Source organism: Marmota marmota, unplaced genomic scaffold (genome assembly GCF_001458135.2).
Source record: "Marmota marmota marmota unplaced genomic scaffold, marMar, whole genome shotgun sequence".
Lineage (NCBI taxonomy): Eukaryota > Metazoa > Chordata > Mammalia > Rodentia > Sciuridae > Marmota > Marmota marmota.
The window spans coordinates 21,037,342-21,061,090 of NW_026000093.1; the positions used below are offsets into that span (position 1 = coordinate 21,037,342).

Here is a 23,749-nt window from a genome sequence, read left to right on the forward strand (position 1 = left end):
CATATTGCCATACTAGTGTCTGTTGTATTCTGCTGCCATTCAACTTTTCAGTACAGAAGAGAAATCCTATACGGCTGTAAATCCTTTCCTTTGAATTTTCTTTTTTTTTTCCCCCATTTTTTATCGGCACATTATAGTTGCATATAATGGTGTGATTTGTTGCTACATATTTATATATGCACACAAAATAACAATATAATTTGGCCAACATCATTCCTTAGAATTTCCCCCTTGCCTTCCCCTGGTCTCTTTTCCTCTACTCTAGCGATCTTCCTTTGATTTTCATGAGATCCCTGCCCCCAAACCCCTCACCTTTCTTTTCCTTTTTCCTCTCAAGCTTCCACAAGTAAGAGAAAACAAACAACCCTTGCTTGACCATCTGAATTTGGCTTATTTTGTTTAACATAATGTTCTCAAGTTCCATCCACTTCCTTGCAAATGACATAATTTCATTTTCCTTTATGGCTGAATAAAATTTCATTATGTATATGCATCACATTTTCTTTATCCACTCATCCACTGATGAACACCTAGGCTGGTTCCATAGTTTGGCTATTGTGAATTGTGCTGCTCTAAACATGGATATGTATGTATCACTACAGTATGATGACTTTAATTCTTTAGGATAAATTATCCAGGAATGTGCAATAGTTTCTTTAATCATACTCATTTCTACTGTCCCTAACAGTCCTATAGCTAGCTGTTTACAAGCTAATTTCCTCCCAAATGAGTGAAAGCTCCAAGGAAAAGAAACATAAGATACTTACAGATCACTGGATTCCTTCCAATGAGAATATGTCTTACAGATAGTATTTGTTTGATAAAAAATTTATCCAATGAAAGTTTGTTCTTGGAGAAAACCAATATATACAGTGGAGGATCAGAATTAATTTCTTTTCATTCCAGTACAAGGTAAGCAAGAAAACAAGAGATTTCTACTTTCTGTTAGACAGTTGAAGTCTTGATGTGAGAGCTCATGTTACAAACTGTGAAAATCCTAAAGCATTAGGATATATTAAATGATTTATATCCTTTTCACCTGAAAGCTGTTCAACAATAATGACAACAACAAAAACCCCAAAACACCTTCTATGTAATTTAATGAAATAAAATAATGAAGGGACTCCAAGGAGAAAAGACAATAGGAATTCTATCCCTGCTCACTGATTTTAATGATTCTATTAATAATGTGAACCATTAATCCACATAAAAATGAATTAAGTCCAGCTCAGTGGAAAAATATTTTATCTCATTAAAAATTACAGTATCAAGTATAGATTGCTGAGCCTAAGTTTATTATCAAAGAAATAAAATTTAGTTTCTTTCCAGATGCATGAAACATAAACATAAACATACAACAGCTTTAGATCTTCAAGTAAGCTAGGGCCAGATTCTTTCCTGCTTGAAGGATGAAGTGAAAACTATCAAGACTCTTGCCCTTTTTAGTTCCCCTTAAAGTAAAATTCTTATAAATGTCCCCAAGGTGATGTGGACTAGCAGGAAGCAGACTAGAGTCAAGTGGTAACAGGTCTGGTGGGAAGGGTTCAGAAGTGGTTACAAGAAGTGACACACTTCTGATTTTTCTGACTAAACAGTTTTGACAGCTTCTACTTATATCTGTATTAAAATGAAAAGATTGTAAGAATATGAAGCTTAAAGTTATAAAAGAAAATATCCCAAAATTGTTATGAAGTCCTCAGAAAGAAAATCTAGATTAAATGATACTTTCAAGTGATAACATCAGAAACAATGATAAGAGTAATAAAAATGCTGTTAATTAAATCTTTCAATGTGCCAAGCACTAGGTATAGCTCTTTATAAATATTATCAAACATAATCGTCACAAGACAACTTTATGAAGTGGGCATACCCCTTTAACATATTTAGAAATAAAGGCTCAGAGAAGTTAACAAACTTGCACATGGCTTGGGGAAGAGAGATAGTAGGTTCATCACTAATCTTATACCTTCTAGTTGATGACTCATCCTTCACTGTAAGATTTTATCACATGGAACATAAGCAATGACTGGAAGCCTCACCTCTAAAAGCCGGATTTACAGACATCCTATTGCTGGAAGGGATCTTATACCAGAATACTTTTGCTTACTTTGGTGACAGCTATGAGTTCATGACTATGCTTTAGTATTGAATAACTGAATTTCCATCATAAGAATTTCATGCATTTAACATGGAGGAAGAAAGAACAGGAAGGAAAAGCATACATTTTTAATAGGTTCTACACTTTGCTTATAAGTGCTGCAGTTGTTTCTATTAATGTTTCCTTGAATTTTAAAATAATTCTGTTAGTTTATGAATTTCTACATTTACCAATATGACCTGTTCATCCAACAGTATATTGGCAAATGCTTAAAAACTGACTTTGGAGGGGTGATGCATAATAAATTATAATAAATAAATTTATTATAAATTTTTCTAGCGTAAAGGATATATAGTAATTTATAAATGATAATAAAATATACAATTCTCTTTATAATAAACTCAATATGGCCAATTGATTCTCGAATAGAATGCTTCTGTTGGTTTTTGCCACATTCTTGTATTACCCATTATTACAACTGACAAAAGAGCAGAGTTCCAAATGAATGTTTGTTGAAATTTCCATTTAAATTAATGATTAAGACAAAAAAAATAATGAAGATGCATGAATTAAACTGTCAATTCATGAGTGACACCTTTGTTGAACTGAGTAACATTTTGTGAGTATGCATGCATGGCCCCTTTTTTAATATTTATTTTTTAGTTGTAGTTGGACATAATAATACCTATATTTCATTATTTTTATATGGTGCTGAAGATTGAACCCAGGGCCTCTCACCTGCTAGGTAGGTGCTCTACTGCTGAGCCACAACCCCAGCGCCCCCCCCCACATGCATGGCTATTTAATGTTAAAATGTTAGAAGTTAATTATTAACATTTTTGCCTTTACTTTCTTAATTCTAGACTGACGGCTAACAAAAGAATAAATCAAGCCCTGAGTTGCTTGTGTACCAGTTCCTATGGTGGGAATATTTTCATCACAGTGGATTTCAATCCAGTGATGTAACATTACTTGAGATTTAGGAATATACACACAACAGGCAAGATCATATAGTATTCCAACCATGTAAATGCAAAACACAAATAGTTTCTAGAACATAGACAATGGTAAAATACAGTAAAAGTTTTAGTTTTCCTTAGCTTTGTTTTTTATATAATTCAATTATAAGTCTATATGATTACTAATAATGGCTGTGCTTAACAATTGGCTTGAACATTTTTGAGAATTCAATAACTGGCTCTCCTGTTGACTCCACCATATCAATAGCCTCCCTCCCCCCTTAAAATGCTTCTTTATTTTTTGATGCTATCCTCAATATTAGGGCAAATTCACATGAATATGAAGCAATATAGAATCCTACTATTCTCATATCAGCATTATAAACCAAAATTACATAATTTAAATAATCATAACTATATCACTTAAATGATCTTGTCAGCTCTAATCAGTAACTTCTCCCTCAATCTAGCTTATACCAACACAGGTTTTTGTAATACATTTTCATTTCTGTTGCTCACTAATAAAGCTGCTTTAACAACAACAACAAAAAGTTTGAAACCAATTCTCTCTTTTGGGGCAGATTGAACCCAGAGGCATTCTACAACCAAGCTACTTCCCTAGGCCCTTTTCAAAATTTTTTGAGACAGTCTCACTAAGTTGTCAAGGCTAGCCTTGAACTTACGTTCCTCTTGTCTCAGCCTGCTGAGCAGCTAAAATTACAGGCATGTGCCACCATGCCCAGCTCTGATTTTCCATTAACTGATAAATAAATTCCCTATTCAAATATACTGCACCAAAAGTGAACTTAAATGGAGAAGCAAAAAATTTTCAAATAATAAAACTCATCTTAATAGATCAAGGTGAGTTCAATAAAACACATAAGGAGGCAGAGCACTTCGATACCAGAGTTCAGAATCCCAGGGCCAGAAAGAGCCTAGGAGCCGTCATCACCCCAAGGTCTGCAGGGATGTGAGGGGAGGGATGTGGGTAGATCCTTCAAGGTGAGACTTACACAGGCTTATCCTGAGTGAAACACTAAGCTTGTGGAAGAATCAGAGTCAGCTTGAGGTTACCCTTCCAGGAAGGCTCCCAGAGACTTTCTTTTCCTTCTCTACCTCTTCCTGGAGCTCCCCATCGACTATATCCAACAAGAGAAAAGGTGATGAAGATCCATTGACATAATTCCTGAAAGTCAGCCTCCCAAAGCCAAAGGCAAGAGGAAGAAAGACACAAATGGAAAATGTCCAGCTAAGAATCCAGGGAATCAACACCTTTGACCTGGATGTAAACCTGGTTCAGACAGCTCAACAGTTTAGCTACAGGATTTCAGCAAAAATGAGAACACTGAAGTTCACAGGACCTTTTCCAGCTGTGTGTGGGGGAACACAAAACTGACTTCACTTACAAATTATTCACTTTTTAAAGCAAATATGTACATAAAATTTTCTTTTTGTGTCAGTTATAAAGAATATTAACACCAAGAGCAGAATCAAAAACTCATTCGAATTATTTTAGGAAAAAGAGAAAGTTGTGGCTACTTTGGGCTAACAGAGGAGGTATTACTTTAAACACAACAGTAACAATGTATTCATTTTAAAACTTCCCCAATTTTTAAAGTCATTTTACATTTCAATTTTATTTTTCTAGAACAGGAATCACCATGTGTTTTCTACACAAATGGTAAAGTTTCCAACTAAAGAGAATGAAATTGAGCACAGTAATCCAAAATTAAACCACTTATATTATTCATACTTTTTATAATTCTTCTGTGGAATGGAAGCAGTATCAGTCTTTCCAATTAGGGTAAAAAGAATATTTGCTGTCTAAGACTGCTGTTTCTAAGTTATAGAAGACGAAAGTTTTAAATGTTTATCATTATCATAGCAATAAAAATAAGCATCACATTTTAACATCAAAAGGCTGCTGTGAAGCTGGGTGTGATGGCACACATGCCTATAATCCCAGTGATTTGGGAGGTTGAGGCAGAAGAATCACAAGTTTGAGGCCAGCTTTAGCAACTTAGTGAGACCCTGTCTTAAAATAAAAAATAAAAAAGCATTATGGGTATAGCTCGGTGGTAAAGTGCCTCTGGGGTGGGGGTGGGGGTAGGAGGCTGCTGCAATGGTTGAAATGCAGACTCTGGAGCCAGACTTCCTGGATTCCATCCGTGTCCTGCTTAGGGAATGTGACTCTGCCAAGACACTAGTTAACTACCCTTGTCTCAGTTTCTTCACCTGGAAAGGGGGAAAACAACATACCTCTTCTGTGGCATGTTTTGAATGAAAAATAGGTTACCAAATCTAAGTACTTTCAAAAGTGCCTGGCACACAGTAAGAACTATTTAAGTCTTCTGTGGCATTAAAAAATTCCCAAAGAGATTTTAGCTAGTCATAACAGAAGGTCTAGCTTAATTACTAAGTTCCTAACTTAGTTAATAACTAAGGACCTATGAACGCTGGCCAATGGAAAACCACCAACATAAATGGAATTCCGTATTTAAGTGATCACACTAGTCGCATCAAACTCTTGTGTGTACTTGCTCTGTTTCCACAAGGTCCACTGAAACATGCATGCTCATGGGGGCTGCTATCTACTATGCTCATTAATTTAAACAGCTGGTATTTTCGCCTCCAAATTTCTGTCCTTTAGGCCATTCTAAAAATACCCTTTTCCTCTCTCCTCTTCCATAAAGCATATGGAGAGTTGAGGGGCAGCTGATGAGGGAAAGATGGTTGGCTGATGTGTATAGCTTCTGATACTATAGGGGTTCCATGATGATGAGTCCTGCCTTGCTTGTTTTTCAGTACACCTCATGCACACCAGCTTAACTTCTTAGGATGCAGACTTAGTATGGAATGGGCATGTTCTCCTGAACTCCCAAATTAATTTTATTCAGGCTGATAAGTGCAACTGAAATCAGTTAAGTTTGGATAATGATGAAAAGATGATAGTTGCATTTTACTTATACTAATTGGTAGAGTAAGCAGTTGTAGGTAGGGACAGGGGAGACCCAGAGTGAGAAGGAAGGGCTTAGGCCTGATTCAGTAGTTGCTCTTGGATCTTGGCTGAATGTCAGAGGTATGCATGTGCTGTGCAAAGTTCTCTGGCTACAGAAAAATTTTACTTTCTTCAAATGGCTCTGGAGAAAGGATTTTAATAACCATCCTTCAACCTTTTCCCTTTTGCTTTCTACCTGAAGGAAGGGTTAACTGTCTGAAGATTTTAATAAAGGTGAAGAAATAAAGGATAGTTTTTCTTCCTTAATATGGAACTGAACATTTACTACGACAGGTATACAACTCATAATTTCTTCAGCAGCCATGTGACCTAGGTGTGCTCAATTCTCTATGAGCAGACTGTTTCAGAGAAAGAAAATAATTTGCCCAGAGTCAAAAAGCTCCTAAGTGGTACCAGAACCCATATTTGCCTTCTGTTTAATATGATTCTGCTTTTTTTTTTTTTTAAACAACAATTTATTATACCAGGAATATTCTTAAACTATTCGATTACTTGAGAATTCAAAATTCTATTTGTGCATTTCAATTTTTTTTTGTTTGGTATTTAACTTTTGCTTCCCCTTTCAAAACATGCTGCTTTTCAAATTAGCAGAAGCATTATTGGAAGAATACGCCGTGACAGGGTGTTTATTATTGCTGCTTCTTGGGTGGTTATGGCATGCAGCCTTATTATTAACACTGCAGTTAAGGCATGGCACAGGACCAGCATGACACATCTCAACATGTTTTATGGTTTGAAGGGGGAATTACCAAGGTTTTGCAAAACTTTAAAAACTTGCATAAGACTTCTGTAGTGGTTAAAAAAACATATATGATTGTTTTAAAACATGAAAGTGCTACCTAACATGCAGTTTTCACAAAATTGAATCATTCAAAATTCTTAGAAACCTGAAACAAGCAGCTTAAGGATTTCTCTACTGCAATGACATAAGCAACTAGAAACAGGAAACTTCAACCAACCATCTCTCCCAGGAGTTCTAGGAATGTTACTCTATCTACATGCTGACACAAAAAATGAAGATGGTATAAAACTGAGATTAAAAGTAAAGTTTGGTAACTAGTGAACCCTAAAAGGGAAAAGAAAGAGGAGATGAAAAGATGGGCACTGAAACAAGAATCCCCTTGGATGTTAAGCACTACGTATAATTTTGATGGAGGAACCAGAAAATAAAGGCTGATTTTCAGAGTGGACTGGTATGAGTTGTATATGCTATATGTATACGTTAAAGTTCTTAGAAGATAAAACAAATGTAGTTCTATTTAAAACTTACCTCATACCCAGCACTGCAAAAAAAAAAGAAAAAAAGAAAGAAAAATGCTATGATGATAATATACTAACAGGTAGCAAGATTTTATGATTGATCAGGAGCAAATGTAGTTTGAAGCTCCTATATCTATCTGTAAAGACAAACTATTTTTTCTAAAATCTGCCTTTTCAAATATTATATAAAAGGTAGATTAAAAACTATGACCTTGAAGAGGATGTATTCAAAAACAAACAAGAGATGATAATCTCCCTGGCCCTGAAGGAAAGGAGCATATGGATACTTCAGAGCACATATTAGTTCTGAGCACCAAGACACTGCTCATACATGCCGAAGATTTATTTTTGGCACCACAAAATCAAAAGTGTTTTCAAAATATTATTTTCTTAATTTTTCTTCTGTAGGCAAAAATATCAAAAGAAGAGAAGCATAAAATTATCTTAGAAAAAAAGAAAACCACAGGAAGAAAGCTGTCACGTTCTGGGTTTCGACTTCACAAAAGAATTTTTACTGGAGATTAGAGCCTTTCGAATCTCTTGTCATTCAGGATATGAAATTCTAATCCAGTGGCATGGCCAGTTGAGACTCAGACTTAATCAAATATGCTGACTAGCTGAAACAGGAGGTGGTTCACTTCCTTACTTCTGGTTTCCATCTCAAACTGGCTTCTTACTTACAAATTATGACAGTCACTTACTGTGCAAGCTATGAAAACTTCAAGTGGGGGAGGAGAACCAGTGGGCCCCCCTAATTGAGTTCACTATATGAAGTGTTAGATCACCCTGACTCACCTCAGTCTCCCCTGTCTTTAGGGAATGGTTGAATTTTATATAAAGCCTATTTATAAACCACGGCAAGTGATACTTGCATTCATCTTATACTGTGACATCATTTCCTCATCAATAATTTAAGCATAAGAAATGGATGAAAGGGACTCTGAACGGACTTCTCACACATAGAAAAACAGAAACCAACTCTACTCTCTAAGATATTAATTCAGTCCTCTTACCTTGCTCTTTGATCTGACGAATTTGCTTCACAGTTTCTTTTAAGATTGCACATTTGTCAGGTTTGAAGTTAAAGTTGTCTATATCATTAAAATTTGCAAAAATCAGCTCTGCAAGTTCTTCTATGTATTTATTTTCCTGTTCACGATTACGTTTCTCAGTGTTCCTTTTGGGGCTAAAAAGAAGGAACATATTTTAGTTTAAGCATATGAAAAGATAAACACAATAAGCTAGTTTTAATAAAACACAGCAAACAAGAGTTACCTATATAAACACAGAAGCACTTTAGGAGGAAAAAAACCAATTTGTCCTAAAATCTTGCATGTTTTAAAAAATTCAAACTTATACCAGTTTGTAATTATACATTTATTACTTATGTGATTATTTGTTCAATGTGCTTAACCTCTCCCACTCTACTATCAGCTTCAACATGACAAGATTCTCCATGATTTTGTTTACTATAGTGCTTAACACAGTGTTTCATACCACTTGGACTCCAATTTATTGGCAAATAAATAAAGGAATGTTTTTAAAAAAGGTAGAAGAGGTTAGATTTATAAATATTTGAAATTAAGATTAGTAAAAGAAGAAAGGCAAGTTAAACTAGTTAAAAGTATAAATACATTTCAATGATTGTTGGTAAAACATAAATAATGAAAACAAATCTTCATGGTTTCGAACTTTTTTAGGACGATAGCAATCAAATCCAGTAGCCCTTTAAAGATAATTCAAAAAGTCACAATACAGCTCGAAACAAAAGCGAAACTGACCTAGGATATTTGTTAACTGTCCAAGCTGAATGACATGCAAAATACAAACAACCCGTCTGAGTTCAGCAAAAGTTTTAAAAAGTTAATGGAAGGGACAAAATCCTCTATTTGAATATGACAAAACTGCCAACTCAAATGTTGCTTTTGATAATAACAACGTATAATTATTTTCTCAAGTGTCATGGGAGGTGCACTAAATGCATTCAAAACAATACAATAAGGAAGAGAAGCCAGGTGTTTAATATATAGCAGATTTCTGTATTTTTACATATTACACTAACTTTAAAGATTTGGAAATTTGTAAAATATGTCCATGTATTTGTCTCCATCAGTTTTATTTTTATTAAACAATACACCTAAAATTTAACATAATTTCTTCATTTTGTAGCAGCTATATGATTTATCCGGATCACCAAGTAAGTTACTAGAAGAGCAGGGAAAAGATGATTTCCCCCCCCCCCAAATCTCACTTTTACACCATTTTATCAAGTGCTGTGAAAGACGGGGTGGTTGAAGGCTTAGAAGAGCCTAGTTCCCATTTTGGCCCCCTCTGCCTTCCTCTGCTACCCTCCAATTCACCCATACTACCCCCACATTGCACAGGATAATAAATAAATGACGAATAGGTGAGAAAGGGAAACTGGATTACAAAGAGCCCTGAGAGCGCACCGGGCAGAGGCTCAGAGACAAGTATACCCAACCATGGCACCAGCTCAGCATGGCATCAAGTAGGCAACAGCCTGTTACCAGGAACAATTTCCATTTATCAAACTGCCTCCCTAGGTAGGATTCCTGCATATTAAATGCAGTCTGACAGCCAGAAAGTTGTGGTTTACCAGGAAGCACTAGAAAATCTAGAGGCAGCACCCAGCAGCCTGGGCTGGGATGTGGAGATAGGCTTGTTTTGCTTGGCAACCAGAGTGGGAGAGAAGGGAATATAAAACACTCCTCTCGTTTCCTTCTTGATGACTTTTCCTAGCCCTCTTCCCTACTGTCTCTCTATCTGATTATATATATATATATATATATATATATATATATATATATATATATTAATTAAACTGGCTCTTAGATTAAAAAAAAAGAAAACAGCCTTTTCTAAGAGAGAATTTTTTTTTAAATATTTATTTTTTAGTTTTCAGGGGACACAACATCTTTGTTTGTATGTGGTGCTGAGGATCAAATCTTGGCCGCACGCATGCCAGGTGAGTGCGCTACTGCTTGAGCCACATCCCCAGCCCTGAAAAGGCTGTTTTCATTTAACTTTTAAAATATTTTATTGGACTAAAAAGTCTCTCTTCTACCTTTCTTCCCTCTTTTTCAAGTTCTCATCCACCAAAATGGATAATAATTATATTGCCTGGTTATCCTACAACAAGATAAATAATAGATGCTTTTTATTCCTTTTTTGTACATATGGTGGTATGCTCTATCAACACTTTCTAAACCTGTTATTTCTATGTCACAATATTCTTAAGCGATCGTTTTTGTATTAACCAGTAGAATGTTCTCATTCTTCATCATCACTGTGTTGTGTTCCAGGTTACAGATGTACCACAGCTGTTTAAAGTTCTCTCCATTCAGTTTTTGCCTAATCTTTTATAATTATAAACAATGTTGTTACGAGTAACCACAAATGTACACTTGGATATGTGAAAGCACATCCTAGAACAATTCCTAGAAGTGGAACTGCTAGTTCAAAGAGGATATGCATTTATAATTTCAATACTGCCAAATTACCCTACATGGAGGTTCTAACAATATACACTTCCAACCAAAATATATAAAATAAAACTTGCTTTAAGTTATTTAGTTGTTTTGTTTTTCACTGAAGGTCCACCATCTTTATTTTTAACTCAAAAGAAAATGGATTTCAGCAAACAAATAAGAACCCAGTATAACACGAAGAACAAATCTTTTTACTACAGGATCTACTGGTTACAATATTCTATGATCTAGCAGAAAAGAAAATATGAAAACTCAAGATTATAGAATGAACTGGTTATTAAGAGTCAAATACACAGGGGACATCAGAAGTATATAGCTTTCCTTTTTCTTATAAAGAATAAAATCTTTAACTGATTAGCATATTCAAAATAAAAGCTAAAACATTTAAAAGTTTAACTGTTAAGGAGGAAAATTAAATACTATATTTGTATTTGGACTAAAATCGATACTAAAATAACAAAGAAAAATGCAAAGCTTTAACATAAAATACCAATCCCTCACCATCCCACCGCCCCCCCCGCCCCAACCCCCCCCAAGCAAGAATCTAACCTGGGTCCAAGCTGGTCAGGACATTCCTTGCGCTTTCTTGTCTCTGCCCTGGATGGGTCAGAGGTATTTTCTCCCATCCCACTCATCTTGAACACATATCAGCAACTAAAATTAAAAAGACAGATAAAGAGATGATGATAAAGAATCTGATGATTTTGCCAACAGTTAAAGAACTCTGACTTTAACAAGAAATTTGACAACACTAATCAACACATTGTTTTGATATACGTGCATGTTTTTCTAATGATATGTCTGATATATTTTTCTAACCTTGCTTAAAGCAAATGGAAGGATTAACATTTAAACATTTAAGAAACAAAGCAGCCTACCTCCTTGGGCCCAAACTCTTCAAACAGGAGTTGGATTTCAACAGCACCATGAGCTACAACCTGCTAGCTCTGGGACCGGGCCACTGAGAGAGTTTCAGGGGCTCTCTTGCACCATGTGGAAATGACAGGTGTTGTAAGTAAGGGGTTCCTCCCAGTCTCTGTTTTGGGTTAGCCAATGTGAAGTCTATGCTGCAATAGCTCACCCATGACAGACAGCCCAAGGACGCAGCAGTGCTACAACACTTGATTAAAAGATTCCAAATTTAGCCAGGTAGATCTGACACCCTTGTGGTGGCCCCAAGTTCCTACCCCTCAAATGGAGGCTCTTCCTGCCTCCCTAAGAAGCTGATGTGCAGGTTTCTCCTGCTGCCACAGCATCACTGCTCCTCTGTTGGTGTCCTCTCTCCAGGGCAGCTGGCATCCCTCCCTGCACACTGCTGGGTGGCTTCCTCTCTCACATCCTGCTGCTGCAGACTTTCCTCCCCTCAGCTGGTTCTAGCTGCTATCACCTAAGGTCTTCACGCACTCCAAAATCAGGGGAACTACTGCCTCTGAGGGAGTATGTGGGACTTTTTTCATAATAAGAGAATAATTGTGCTCACAATGGTCATCGCTAACAGAACCAAAATACTACTGGGACCATATAAGAATGAGGGAGTGACACGAAGATGAAGAACCAAAAAAGCCAGAGAGACTAATAAAGTATGAATACAGCAGAAAAGACCTCAAGGTGCTTAATAATTGTTTGGAAAGGGAAAAAAACAAATGCAGCCCCAAAATACAAGTCACCATTTAAAAACCTTTCCTAGAAATCCCATTTGATACTATTTCTCCTTCCTCTGTCCCCAGGCTTCTAAATAATCTTTGTTCTCCTTTAGTTTTTATAGTGGCTTTTCTACCTTTCTAGGTCAGAAAAAGTCAGAGAGAAGGCCAAGTCAGTGGAAAACCAAGAACTTAAGGGAGACACCAGAGAGCAATGGGCCCATCAAGAGCAAGGACAAAGAGCGAGGCAGGCTAAGGAATGCAGTATCTGACACCCATCATGGTATCACCACCACGTACCAATTAAATTGCCCAACTGCTTCCTTCCGTGGAGTCTGAGTTGTCCAGTCTCACTGCAACTGTTTCTTCTGGCCACTGTTCTGATCCAAGAGGGCAGTAGAGCCAATTGTTTTATTTAAAAGAGTCATGTGTAAGTAGAATGAAGAAATAGCCTATCAGCTGAGGAAGGTTGAGCCAATCACACAATTCAGGAGGTCACATGGAGGATACAATTTGAAAGCTAAGCCTGAGCTTCGTGCTGGAGGGAGTAATGTAACCAAGTCCCAAGGTCCTGTTTTGTGCTCACATTTTTGGCCTGATAATAAGTATAATCTGTATTTAGTTACTATTAATTTAGTATTTACTATGTAACCCAGCAAATTACAGATTCAAAGACAGATTATGAGAGGTAGTATTGCAGAGAAGCCAAGGGCCAGTATCCATGTCTGAGCTTCACCACTTGGTCAGCTGTATGACCTTGACAAGCTACTTCACCCTTCATGCTGTAATGACCTCGTCTGTGAAATGGAGACAGTCATTAGCATCTATAGCACAGGCTACCAGGTGGATTAGTAAATGTCAAAACTGGGAGTTATATACAGGCTTATAGAACTCCTACTCTTAACTAATGTTACAGCAAAGAGCCCCCTTATCACATCAGCTGTTCTTCATCTATCACAAAGGCACAGGCAAGGTCAGGGAAGAAACAAATTCTGCCTTGTATGGGCTTCTGCGCTTGACTCTGTTCCTTTTATCTAAACATCATTCATTCATTCATTCATTCAACAAAGACTACTTTGCCACTGTAAATGAGATTCAGTGCCATAAGAAACATAAACAGTAATGTTGCTCTCAAGAAGACAGGCTGACAGGAGAGATAAATTTGTATATAGGAAACACTCCAATAAGGACAAATATATATTATACATTTGACTTGCACTCCTCTGTACTGCGAGATCCGAGAAAAGAGAGCTGAACTGGCTGTTAAAGAGGAAGTATGGAGCCTAGCCTGAGGACAGCATATGATTCTAAATAGGTGGGTTGGGAGCCAGGCCACTGCAGGAGGTTTGCAGGTACAGAAAAGAAAAAACCTGAATGAATATCAGAGCCCTTCTCAGATGATACCCTATAAACATTCCATTTTTCAGTACTACTTTCTGAAACACAGTTCCCATAGTTTCACTCATGAGCATATGGGAAAAAACATTACATACCCAACCTAAGTAAGCTTTCAACAAATAACCTAGGTAAATTTCACCCTGGAAGCAGCTTTCTATATGACATTAAAATATAATCTTTAATATTTAGCATAATGTCCCATATAGCAGGTATAAGTAAAAATTTTTACTGATGAAAATAGCTATTTTTTTCCCCCAGAGTATCATCAGGTATATTAGAAAAGTACAGTACTACCAGAAAGATCAGAAAGCTTTTCAATGGACAATTAAAATAAATGACTATCTTACTTAGTTATTTGTACTCAGTTTGGGGGTTGAACATTAGGATCAGCATCATGTACTTAAAATTTCCCCACAATATGTTAATAACGGTGACAATGCATGAGGAGACAGCACTGATGCACTCAGCACAGGGCCTAGAGATGAGGAGTACAGCAGGAGTGTGGGTTCTCCAGTCTTAGTAGAGCCATTTCAGCACACCGTCTTTGTTTGGCTTGTTCCTTCCCAAAGTTAGTGTATAACCACTCACTCTGAAGTTTCAAAACATCACTAATTTACTCTTGAAGTAAGTTACTTAAGCCAAGTTTCTCTTTTCATTATGTGATGGTACCTTAAACACATTTCCTCAAAATCTTCAAGGCTTCTGCTTTATGAACATGATGGCTTTTTAATTTTTCTGTGTCTGCCCCATATGTCCTCTTTTCTGCACAATTTTCTCTGGGCTGTAAGTCCTCAGTAGATATTTCCAACCAACCCTAATACCACTAAAGGGAAAAATGGTGGATGGGAGACGGTAAGGCCCAGAGGACTTGGCCAAGTCAAGGAAAGGAGAGTCCCCTGCAGGGCCCCATCAGGTTGAGGACTTGCCAACATCACAGGGGTGGCCCATCTGAATCCCTGCCAGTCACCTAGGGAAAACAAAAAGAAGACAGATCTGAGAGAAGAGGAGGAAAAAGAAAAAGAAAAAGAAGAGGAAAGAAAGAAGGGGGTGGGTGAAGGAGGAAGGGAGAGAATTTAAGGTAGGGGCATGGAAGGGAGGAGGGTGGTAAGAGGGTGACAGGCAGCCAGCGGTAGCTGCTGTCCTGGAGCAGACACGTGGATTTATGACTTGCTCTTCAGTGAGTGAACCAAATAAATAACAGTGAGCCTCATTAACGAGGTGCTCTAGGAGAAGAACTGTGGCGCTCTCATTCAGATGACTGTCTGATATTTTTAACACCCTGTGTAGGCTTGGCTGGCAGTGAGTGTCAGCATTTCACTCGTAGTATGTGGCGAGGGCTGGTGAGTTCATTTTTTTCCCCACAACTCAAAATACTGGGTAAGGCAGCAGCAACACAGGTAGACAGACAGAGGTCAGATAGAAAAGTGATTTCCTTTTAGACTTATTCACAGAAAAATATCAAAAGTTAAATAATCTAAATGGAGAGAAGAGTATTAATGCATGTTTTGTAAATCAAAGTTAAAAATTAATTTTCAATGAAAAAGTAGAAGACGGAAAATACTGCAGTGCAGCACTTAAGGTTTAAAATTTTATTTTGTAGCCAGCCCTAAATGAACAGTTCCTTAAGGGTTCTGTATGTTTTCAACATTCACATGAAATTAAAATTCTTGAACATGTCACTCTCAGTTCTCAAACTGTTCAATGTAAATCAAAAACTGAAAATGATACCAGTTAACTCTTGGGCTGATGATAATTACAGTCATTGAAAGCAAACCAGTTTCTACCAGATGTTGGGAGTTGTGAAGGACAAAACTGGAAAAGAAGTTTCTCTTTGTCCATTCTTGTTATCTATAACCACACAATATCCCTGCTGAAACTTTACTGTGACAGTACATCCTCCTTCTTATCCTTTGATATCAACTTGTAGGAACTAGATTATAGAGGAAAGTGCTACAGCCACAAGATTCACCAAGTTTTATTTTTTAAAAAGTAACAATATTCTGGAAGGGGTCAACAACGCCAGTCAAATCCTTAGCTAAGGACAGAGAGAGAGAAAAAAAAAAAAAAAAAAGTCAAATCCTAATGTGGTTTGAAAGTACATTCTTCTTTCATAGAACTCATCCATATAACTTATAAGGTAACACAGCTATTGCTTGCTAAACAGCTTCACAACCATTAAAGCTAGTTAATCATCCAGAATTCATGTAAACGATAATGTGTATTTTATCTTTTATCAGTGTAGGCCATCTTCCAAACAACACCTGTAAAACTGTCAGATTTATTATATGCTGCACAAATTCACTTAAAGGATAATACAGTTGCTGAAATCCACACATAATAAAGTGATTGAACATCAGATCTGTTGCTAGCTCTAAGAAGTATCTGCAAAAAGTCAGGTACTCTCTCAGAGTTCTTACTTTGAGATGATAGATACAATGAAATTTATATGGAAACAAAACACAAAGAGCTGCTTAAACAACTTCTCTTATTAACACCTCCAAGAGGAGTACCTACCTGTTAAATCATCTAGTCTAGCTCTTGAGGAGAGCAGAAAGCCCCTACAGCTTCCAAGGCCTTCCAGGTTGTGTGTGTGTGTGTGTGTGTGTGTGCGCGCGCGCGCACGCTGGGAATGGAACCAAAGGCCTCCCACAGCCTAGACAAGCGCTCGCCCACTGAACTACATTCCTAGTCCTCCTCCTTCTTTTTTCTGAATTCTCTTTGCGAAAGATATATGAAATCATCATGTAATGTGTCAACTGATTCTACACAAATTTTTAAGACCAAGAAATGCTCAAGCAATATAAAAATATACATAAATCACCACTTAAATTCTTCTCCATTTCTGTTCTACTAAACTATAAAAGGATAATCTTCCAGAGAGCTGTAATTGCTCAGATGCCCTCCTTAAAGCTAAAGGTACATTCTGTACTGATTTATCAAAAAATGAAAACATTAGCTCATTCTAAACTCCAGTTTTTCCCTCAAAGTATACTGTGTTCTGGGGGGGATCCCTTTATTATACAAAAAAAATTTCTGGGCCAGTCTCTGATAAGTCTAAAGAAACATAGTATCTAATGCTTCAATAAACAGAATGTGCTTTTCAGCTGTGGATTCCTGAGAAAAGTAGAAAACAGTGGGCCAAACCTTGGGAGCTGGTCAGATGACACAGATAAAGACACCCAATTGATGGAGGAGAGGAAACACCTCCTTCCAAATAGTGTTAATTGGCTAAAATTACCCAAAGCAAACATTATTTTGGCAAGACCCAAGTTTTGGCAACAGTTAAATAAATACTCTATACAGACTATGCAAGGATATATTTTTGAGGCATACAAAGAAAGAAGCATCATATGTGCAAATAAAATAAGTAGAACTATGTAGATTTACTAAACAGAGGAATGAGAGCACATGGAAAAAAAAAAATCAAACTTTTTCTTCCTGCTGGCAAACAAGTAATGCATTTAACACAGTGACAGAGGGTACTAAATAACATTTCAAGATATTTTAGTTGGCAAAATGGTATAATATTTTCCCCAAAGCATTATTACTCTTTTTACTAGATCGTAAGAACACTTTTAATTTTATCTTTATATAACACTATGGCACTTCTTGGTTTTCACATAATAGAATTTTAATTTATCTCACATCATACAGTCTGTATTATAGACAAACTACAGTCTGTACCTACAGTTTCACTCATAAAACTGCACATTAATTCATACAGTGACAACAGCATGCAAAGCTAAAGAAGACTCACTGCAAATAAATCCAGAATAAAAGACATCTTATTTGGAAACAAATGCTCAATACAACTTTCTAGTTTACTGCAATATACTGTACGTTTGACTTTCGAAATAACTGCAATAAATGCCAGACACAAACTCCTCTCATTAGAACATGATTTTCAATAGTAAAATATTAGCAGTTTACAGTTGGGTACAGGATTAAAGAAAACAACATATCCTACAACTACAGCTACTCTCCAAGTAAAAGGGCTTTAGCACCTACCTTCTGCATGCTGTATCCTAGTCCACGAAACAGTAATAACAGTGTATAAACAAATGTTTAAGCTGAAAATTCCTTCCTTCTCAATATGCTCTGCTCTTAGATTTACTTTTGTATAATGGCCTCAAAGTGGTATATTAGACAGTAACTAGAAGACAAATTCCATTTTCTGACTGAAAGCCAATAATACTCATGAATTTTTTAGCTGAAAGACACTTCAAGATGCCATTGGGAAGACTGTAATAAACACATTAGGCTGCAAATGGACAGCAGCAGCTCTTTAACACATGCTGCAATAATCAAATAAATGGCTAACTTCATGTTCACTGGTGACACAAATATTTTGCTGTAACATTTTCATCATCTACATTTCTCTTAAAGAAGGAGGAAAAACTCAGTACAGAGTAGCAGAGAGCTGTTCTATACTCTTTACCAACGGGGAAAATGTCTAGTCTGACATCAGTGGCCTGAGATGGTTTCTACTTTCTGAATTCTCATAGACTAAGTTCCTTAACATAGCCAGCCACTGGGCTGCTTATATATCCAAGGACGTCAGCTGGTGCTAATATGTCCAGGAATAGCAAGATTAGGTTTTAATAAGGCCTCAGATGAGAAAACATCACAGGAAGAAGTTGCATTCCTCCCATAATGTAACGTTTTCCTTCCCTTTCCAGCAGGGTATACTTAGCCTCTATTTAGTATTCTGAAAACCAGTTTTCATTGAAGGCTTAAGCATTCTGGAAAACAGGCAAACAAGAAAGAAAATAATGTAGTATTTGTGTTTGATTTTCATAACTTATTCAGATTAAAATTATTTTTTTCTGGTCTTTTTTTTCCTTTCTTTTCTTTTTTGGTGGTGGTGGTGCTGGAATTCTAGGACTTTTCTATGCTGAACAAGCATTCTACCACCAGAGATATACCCTCAGCCTGTAATTATCTTTCTTTATTCTGAAACCCATCTTAGATTTCTTTGAGATGAAAAATTCCTGAACAGATAAGTGAGTCCTCTCTGATATGTTTCTTTTGTTGTTTTTCTGGCTAACACGTATTGAAAACTTATGAGTTAGGCACTCTGTACCTAGCTCCTGCTTAAAACCCCATCTTGAAGATATATTAAGGTACATGTGTGTATACATAGAGACATGTATCTATGTCTATCTATCTATCTTTACACATCATTTAACCTCTTTGACCTGCTTCCACAGAATTTACCTAAGTCACAGAAAATAAATAATGGGTCAGGATTCAAATTCAGGTTTAATTAAAAAACTATTACTTGCTGAGTGCTTAGTATGTTGTCAGGCGCACCCTACATATTTTGCATATATAAATTTATAATAACATGATTAGAACTATTTTACAGATGAAGAAATTCAGGTACAGAAGAGAGAATTTAATTTGACCAAGGCCACATGGAAGTTTTAATTTGCTTTTATAAGCAAATCCAAACAGTTCCTCAATTCTTAACCACTGTAATGTGGGTACTGAAGGTTCCTATTCAGTACTCTTAATACTTTCACTTAGAGAGAAATTTATAAACTTGAGTTTAATTACATAAATCAGTATATTTATATTTTTTTCCTATGGTCCTGGGGATTGAACCCAGAACCTTGTGCAGGCTAAGGAAGCACCACTGAGTTACATTCCCTGCCTCAGAAATCAGTATATTCTACTTTTTTTTTTTTTTTAGCTTTTTTTTTTTTATTGTGGGTTGTTCAAAACATTACAAATTTCTTGACATATCATATTCCACACTTTGATTCAAGTGGGTTATGAACTCCCACCTTCACCCCATACACAGATTGCAGAATCACATCAGTTACACATCCATTGATTTACATATTGCCATACTAGTGTCTGTTGTGCTCCGCTGCCTTTCCCATCCTCCACCATCCCCCCTCCCCACCTCTCCCCTCCCCTCCCCTCCTCTCTCTCTACCCCCTCCACTGTATAACCCTGAGGGTCTCCTTCCATTACCATGCAATTTCCCTTCTCTCTCCCTTTCCCTCCCACCTCTCATCCCTGTTAAATGTTAATCTTCTTCTCCTGCTCTTCGTCCCTACTCTGTTCTTAGTTACTCTCCTTATATCAAAGAAGACATTTGGCATTTGTTTTTTAGGGATTGGCTAGCTTCACTTAGCATAATCTGCTCTAATGCCATCCATTTCCCTGTAAATTCTATGATTTTGTCATTTTTTAATGCAGAGTAATACTCCATTGTGTATAAATGCCACATTTTTTTTATCCATTCGTCTATTGAAGGGCATCTAGGTTGGTTCCACAGTCTTGCTATTGTGAACTGTGCTGCTATGAACATCGATGTAGCAGTGTCCCTGTAGCATGCTCTTTTTAGGTCTTTAGGGAATAGACCAAGAAGGGGAATAGCTGGGTCAAATGGTGGCTCCATTCCCAGCTTTCCAAGAAATCTCCATACTGCTTTCCAAATTGGCTGCACCAATCTGCAGTCCCACCAGCAATGTACAAGTGTACCCTTTTCCCCACATCCTCGCCAGCACTTGTTGTTGTTTGACTTCATAATGGCTGCCAATCTTACTGGAGTGAGATGGTATCTTAGGGTGGTTTTGATTTGCATTTCTCTGACAGCTAGAGATGGTGAGCATTTTTTCATGTACTTGTTGATTGACTGTATGTCCTCCTCTGAGAAGTGTCTGTTCAGGTCCTTGGCCCATTTGTTGATTGGGTTGTTTGTTCTCTTATTGTCTAATTTTTTGAGTTCTTTGTATACTCTGGATATTAGGGCTCTATCTGAAGTGTGAGGAGTAAAGATTTGTTCCCAGGGTGTAGGCTCCCTATTTACCTCTCTTATTGTTTCTTTTGCTGAGAAAAAACTTTTTAGTTTGAGTAAGTCCCATTTGTTGATTCTAGTTATTAACTTTTGTGCTATGGGTGTCCTATTGAGGAATTTGGAGCCCGACCCCACAGTATGTAGATCGTAGCCAACTTTTTCTTCTATCAGACGGCGCGTCTCTGATTTGATATCAAGCTCCTTGATCCATTTTGAATTCACTTTTGTGCATGGCGAGAGAAAGGGGTTCAGTTTCATTTTGTTGCATATGGATTTACTTTAACTTAGTAAATAGTGGCTACATAATTTGAAAGATTTTTTTGTTTTTCTAAAAATGTTCCAGTATCATTGTAAAATGCAAAATGGATTCTTTCTATAAAATACATACACATTTTAGAATCACCCGTCCATTCCTCCAATAAATAATTAATGCTTCAGGTACTGTTGTAGACATTGGGGACAGAGCCGTGACACAGCATACAAAAGTCCCTATCCTCCTGAAGCTCACATTCCAGTGCAGAAAGGAAACCATGCCTCAACTAATGAGCAATTATTCCCTGAAGACAAAGGAAATATTGTTATTACTGAATTCAGTATGACGTTAATGAAATAAAACCAGCTAAGAATTTTCCCTGGCACACCAAGAATGCTCAGTTTCATTCTAAGTAGTTAAAAAAAAAAACAACTCCTTATTTGACATAACCAGAAAGAGTAATTGGTTGATTTAAAAATTTAGTTATGAAGAATAATTATAGAAAATGATACATACTATTTTAATTAATAATTTCATTTTAACACTCAACATGAAAGTTTAGGTATTAGTCTTCATTGGAATTTCAGTGCTTATCTTGCATAAATCAATCCATAATTAAGACAATATTATTTCCAATTTTTATTAAAATAAACCTAGGACTTATAGACACTTAAGTGTTCTTAAAAGTTCTTTTAAGTCTGGGTTTCCATTCTTGTTTCCTCAGCTTATTATGAATGTGCTGCATATATCCACTTAGTAGCAAGTTTTGTCCACTTCATATTGAACCCAATTTCATAGAAATGAATGTATATTTTCAAATGCATGTAATAGGTTACATAATATTTAATTAAATTGTGCAATTAGAATAACAGGTATAACTGGCATAAACTGATTTGGAAACAATCTAGCTCTTGGTGGGCACACCTGGCTGCAGAAACATGGGGTACACTGGAGTTGCCCACCAGCCCATGGTACTCAGAGGTGGCTGCATCAGGTCTTGGTTTATAGAAGAGAATGCAAATCATGAGGATATTCCATGCTATGAGTCCAACAGAGACTGATCAAGAAAATCAGAATTCACACAAAGCTCAACTGAGGGCAGAGGTCATCAGCCCTTCAACAAATATTACTGGAATCTATTATGTGCCAAGCACAGTTCTATGATTTAAGAAATATAGCAATGAACAAAACAGACCAAGTCCATGACTCTTAGGTTCCAAGTGAAAAGCTGGTAGTCGAGGGATCATAAAACAAATACAATATTTACTATATAAGATAGTGATTAAAGCTATAGATATAGCTCTTTATTGATAAATAAGGTAGGATTAGGACAAGTTTAAAATAGAAAGGGGTGAACTTGGGCATGGTAGCACACATCTGTAATCCCAGCAGCTCAGAACACTGAGACAGGAGGACTGCAAATTCAAAGTCAGCCTCAAGCAACCTAGCAAGACTCTGGCTCAGTGGTTAAGCACCCCTGGGTTCAATCCCCGGTAAGCCCCCTCCCCATCGTCCAAAAAAAGGAGTTAAGGGGAATTTTCATATAGTCCTCTCTGATGGGTGACAACTGAGCAATCTTTCTAAGAAAACTAAGAGTCACAATTTATTATGTAACCATTAAAGCAAAACATATGACTTCTCTCATGTAGAAGAAGAAGAAAAAGGAAAACATAAAATCAAAGGAAGACTAGTAGAGGAAAGGGACCAAGGGGTAGGAGACAGGGAGGGAGAAAGGGGAATGCGGGAGAGTGATATTGACCAAATAATATTGTTATATTATGTGCATGTACAAATGTGTTATAATAATCCCATCAGTATGTACGACTATATGTACCAATAAAAAATGAGGGGAAAAAGTAAAACATAAGAAAAGCTGTACAACGGCACAGCTAAGAGTACATCCTCTGGTGTCAACTTTGGTTTGGAATCCCTGGAATACCCACACTTCATTATATGACCTGAAGAAGTTATTTAATTAACCTCATCGGATCTCAATTTCTTCATTTGTAAAACTGGAGAAATAATAAGATATAGAGGCTGTTGAGAGTAGGAAATATAAAGGAGTCTGGCACATACTAAGGGCTTATTTAATTAAATAGATATTATTTGAATTTAATAGTATGTGGATATTTATGAAATAATCTAAGCTGTTGGTGAAAACAGTTGGAGAGGAAAATTATACCAAAAAAAAAAAAAAAAAAAAAAAAAAAAGAAAAGTTACCAAAGTATTAGCAGTTAAATTATTTTGATGAGGACTATGAGTGTAATTAAAAATTTATTATTTCCCAAATTTCTTTTCATTAATACATCAGTTTTATGAGTGTACAGTAAGAAAAAAGAAAGACAGGAGTGGGAGAAGGAGGGAAGGAAGAAGAGAAAGAAACCTGGCTGTGCTGTTGGTAAAAACAAAGTCCTCGCAAATCAAAGAGAAATTCTTATAAAACCAGCTCTTTAAGATGCAAATTATAAGTGTACATATTGCTTTCATGCAGATTTTCTAGGAGAACCCTGAAAAGGTGAACCTATTATACACTAAGTTGCATAAAGACTGCCCAAAGTGAATGAAAAAAGAGATCATTTTACTGATGAGATTTAGCAACAAAATTTGAAGTATAAATTATTTCCTTTGGTTAATCAAGGGCTATTTCTATAGTAATTTCCAAACCACCATAAGTATACAATAATTGTATACTTATAACTATATCTTAATTTACATTTCTCCAAATTTATACTAAATTCTTCCTTAACAGAAAGTCAGAAACTGATAGTTGAGACTCTTTACTATATCCTATTCTCTTTAAC

The 23,749-nt window shown here is 36.5% G+C and overlaps 1 protein-coding gene across 11 annotated transcripts in view; it reads right to left on the bottom strand.

Moving 5' to 3' along the window:
• Nucleotides 1-23,749, bottom strand: part of Ncoa2 (nuclear receptor coactivator 2) — a 176,052-nt gene that overhangs the window by 86,909 nt on the left and 65,394 nt on the right. For 10 of the 11 annotated variants that reach the window (XM_048783035.1, XM_048783031.1, XM_048783032.1 and 7 more), the window contains 2 exons: nucleotides 11,395-11,499; nucleotides 8,350-8,522 (listed from right to left, as the gene is read on the bottom strand). In XM_048783035.1, the coding sequence (XP_048638992.1) occupies nucleotides 8,350-8,522; nucleotides 11,395-11,480 (259 nt within the window). In that variant the 5' untranslated portion in view covers nucleotides 11,481-11,499. Of the gene's footprint in view, nucleotides 1-8,349; nucleotides 8,523-11,394; nucleotides 11,500-12,785; nucleotides 14,509-23,749 lie in introns of those variants that run through there. The other variant, XM_048783030.1, reaches the window with a different exon arrangement.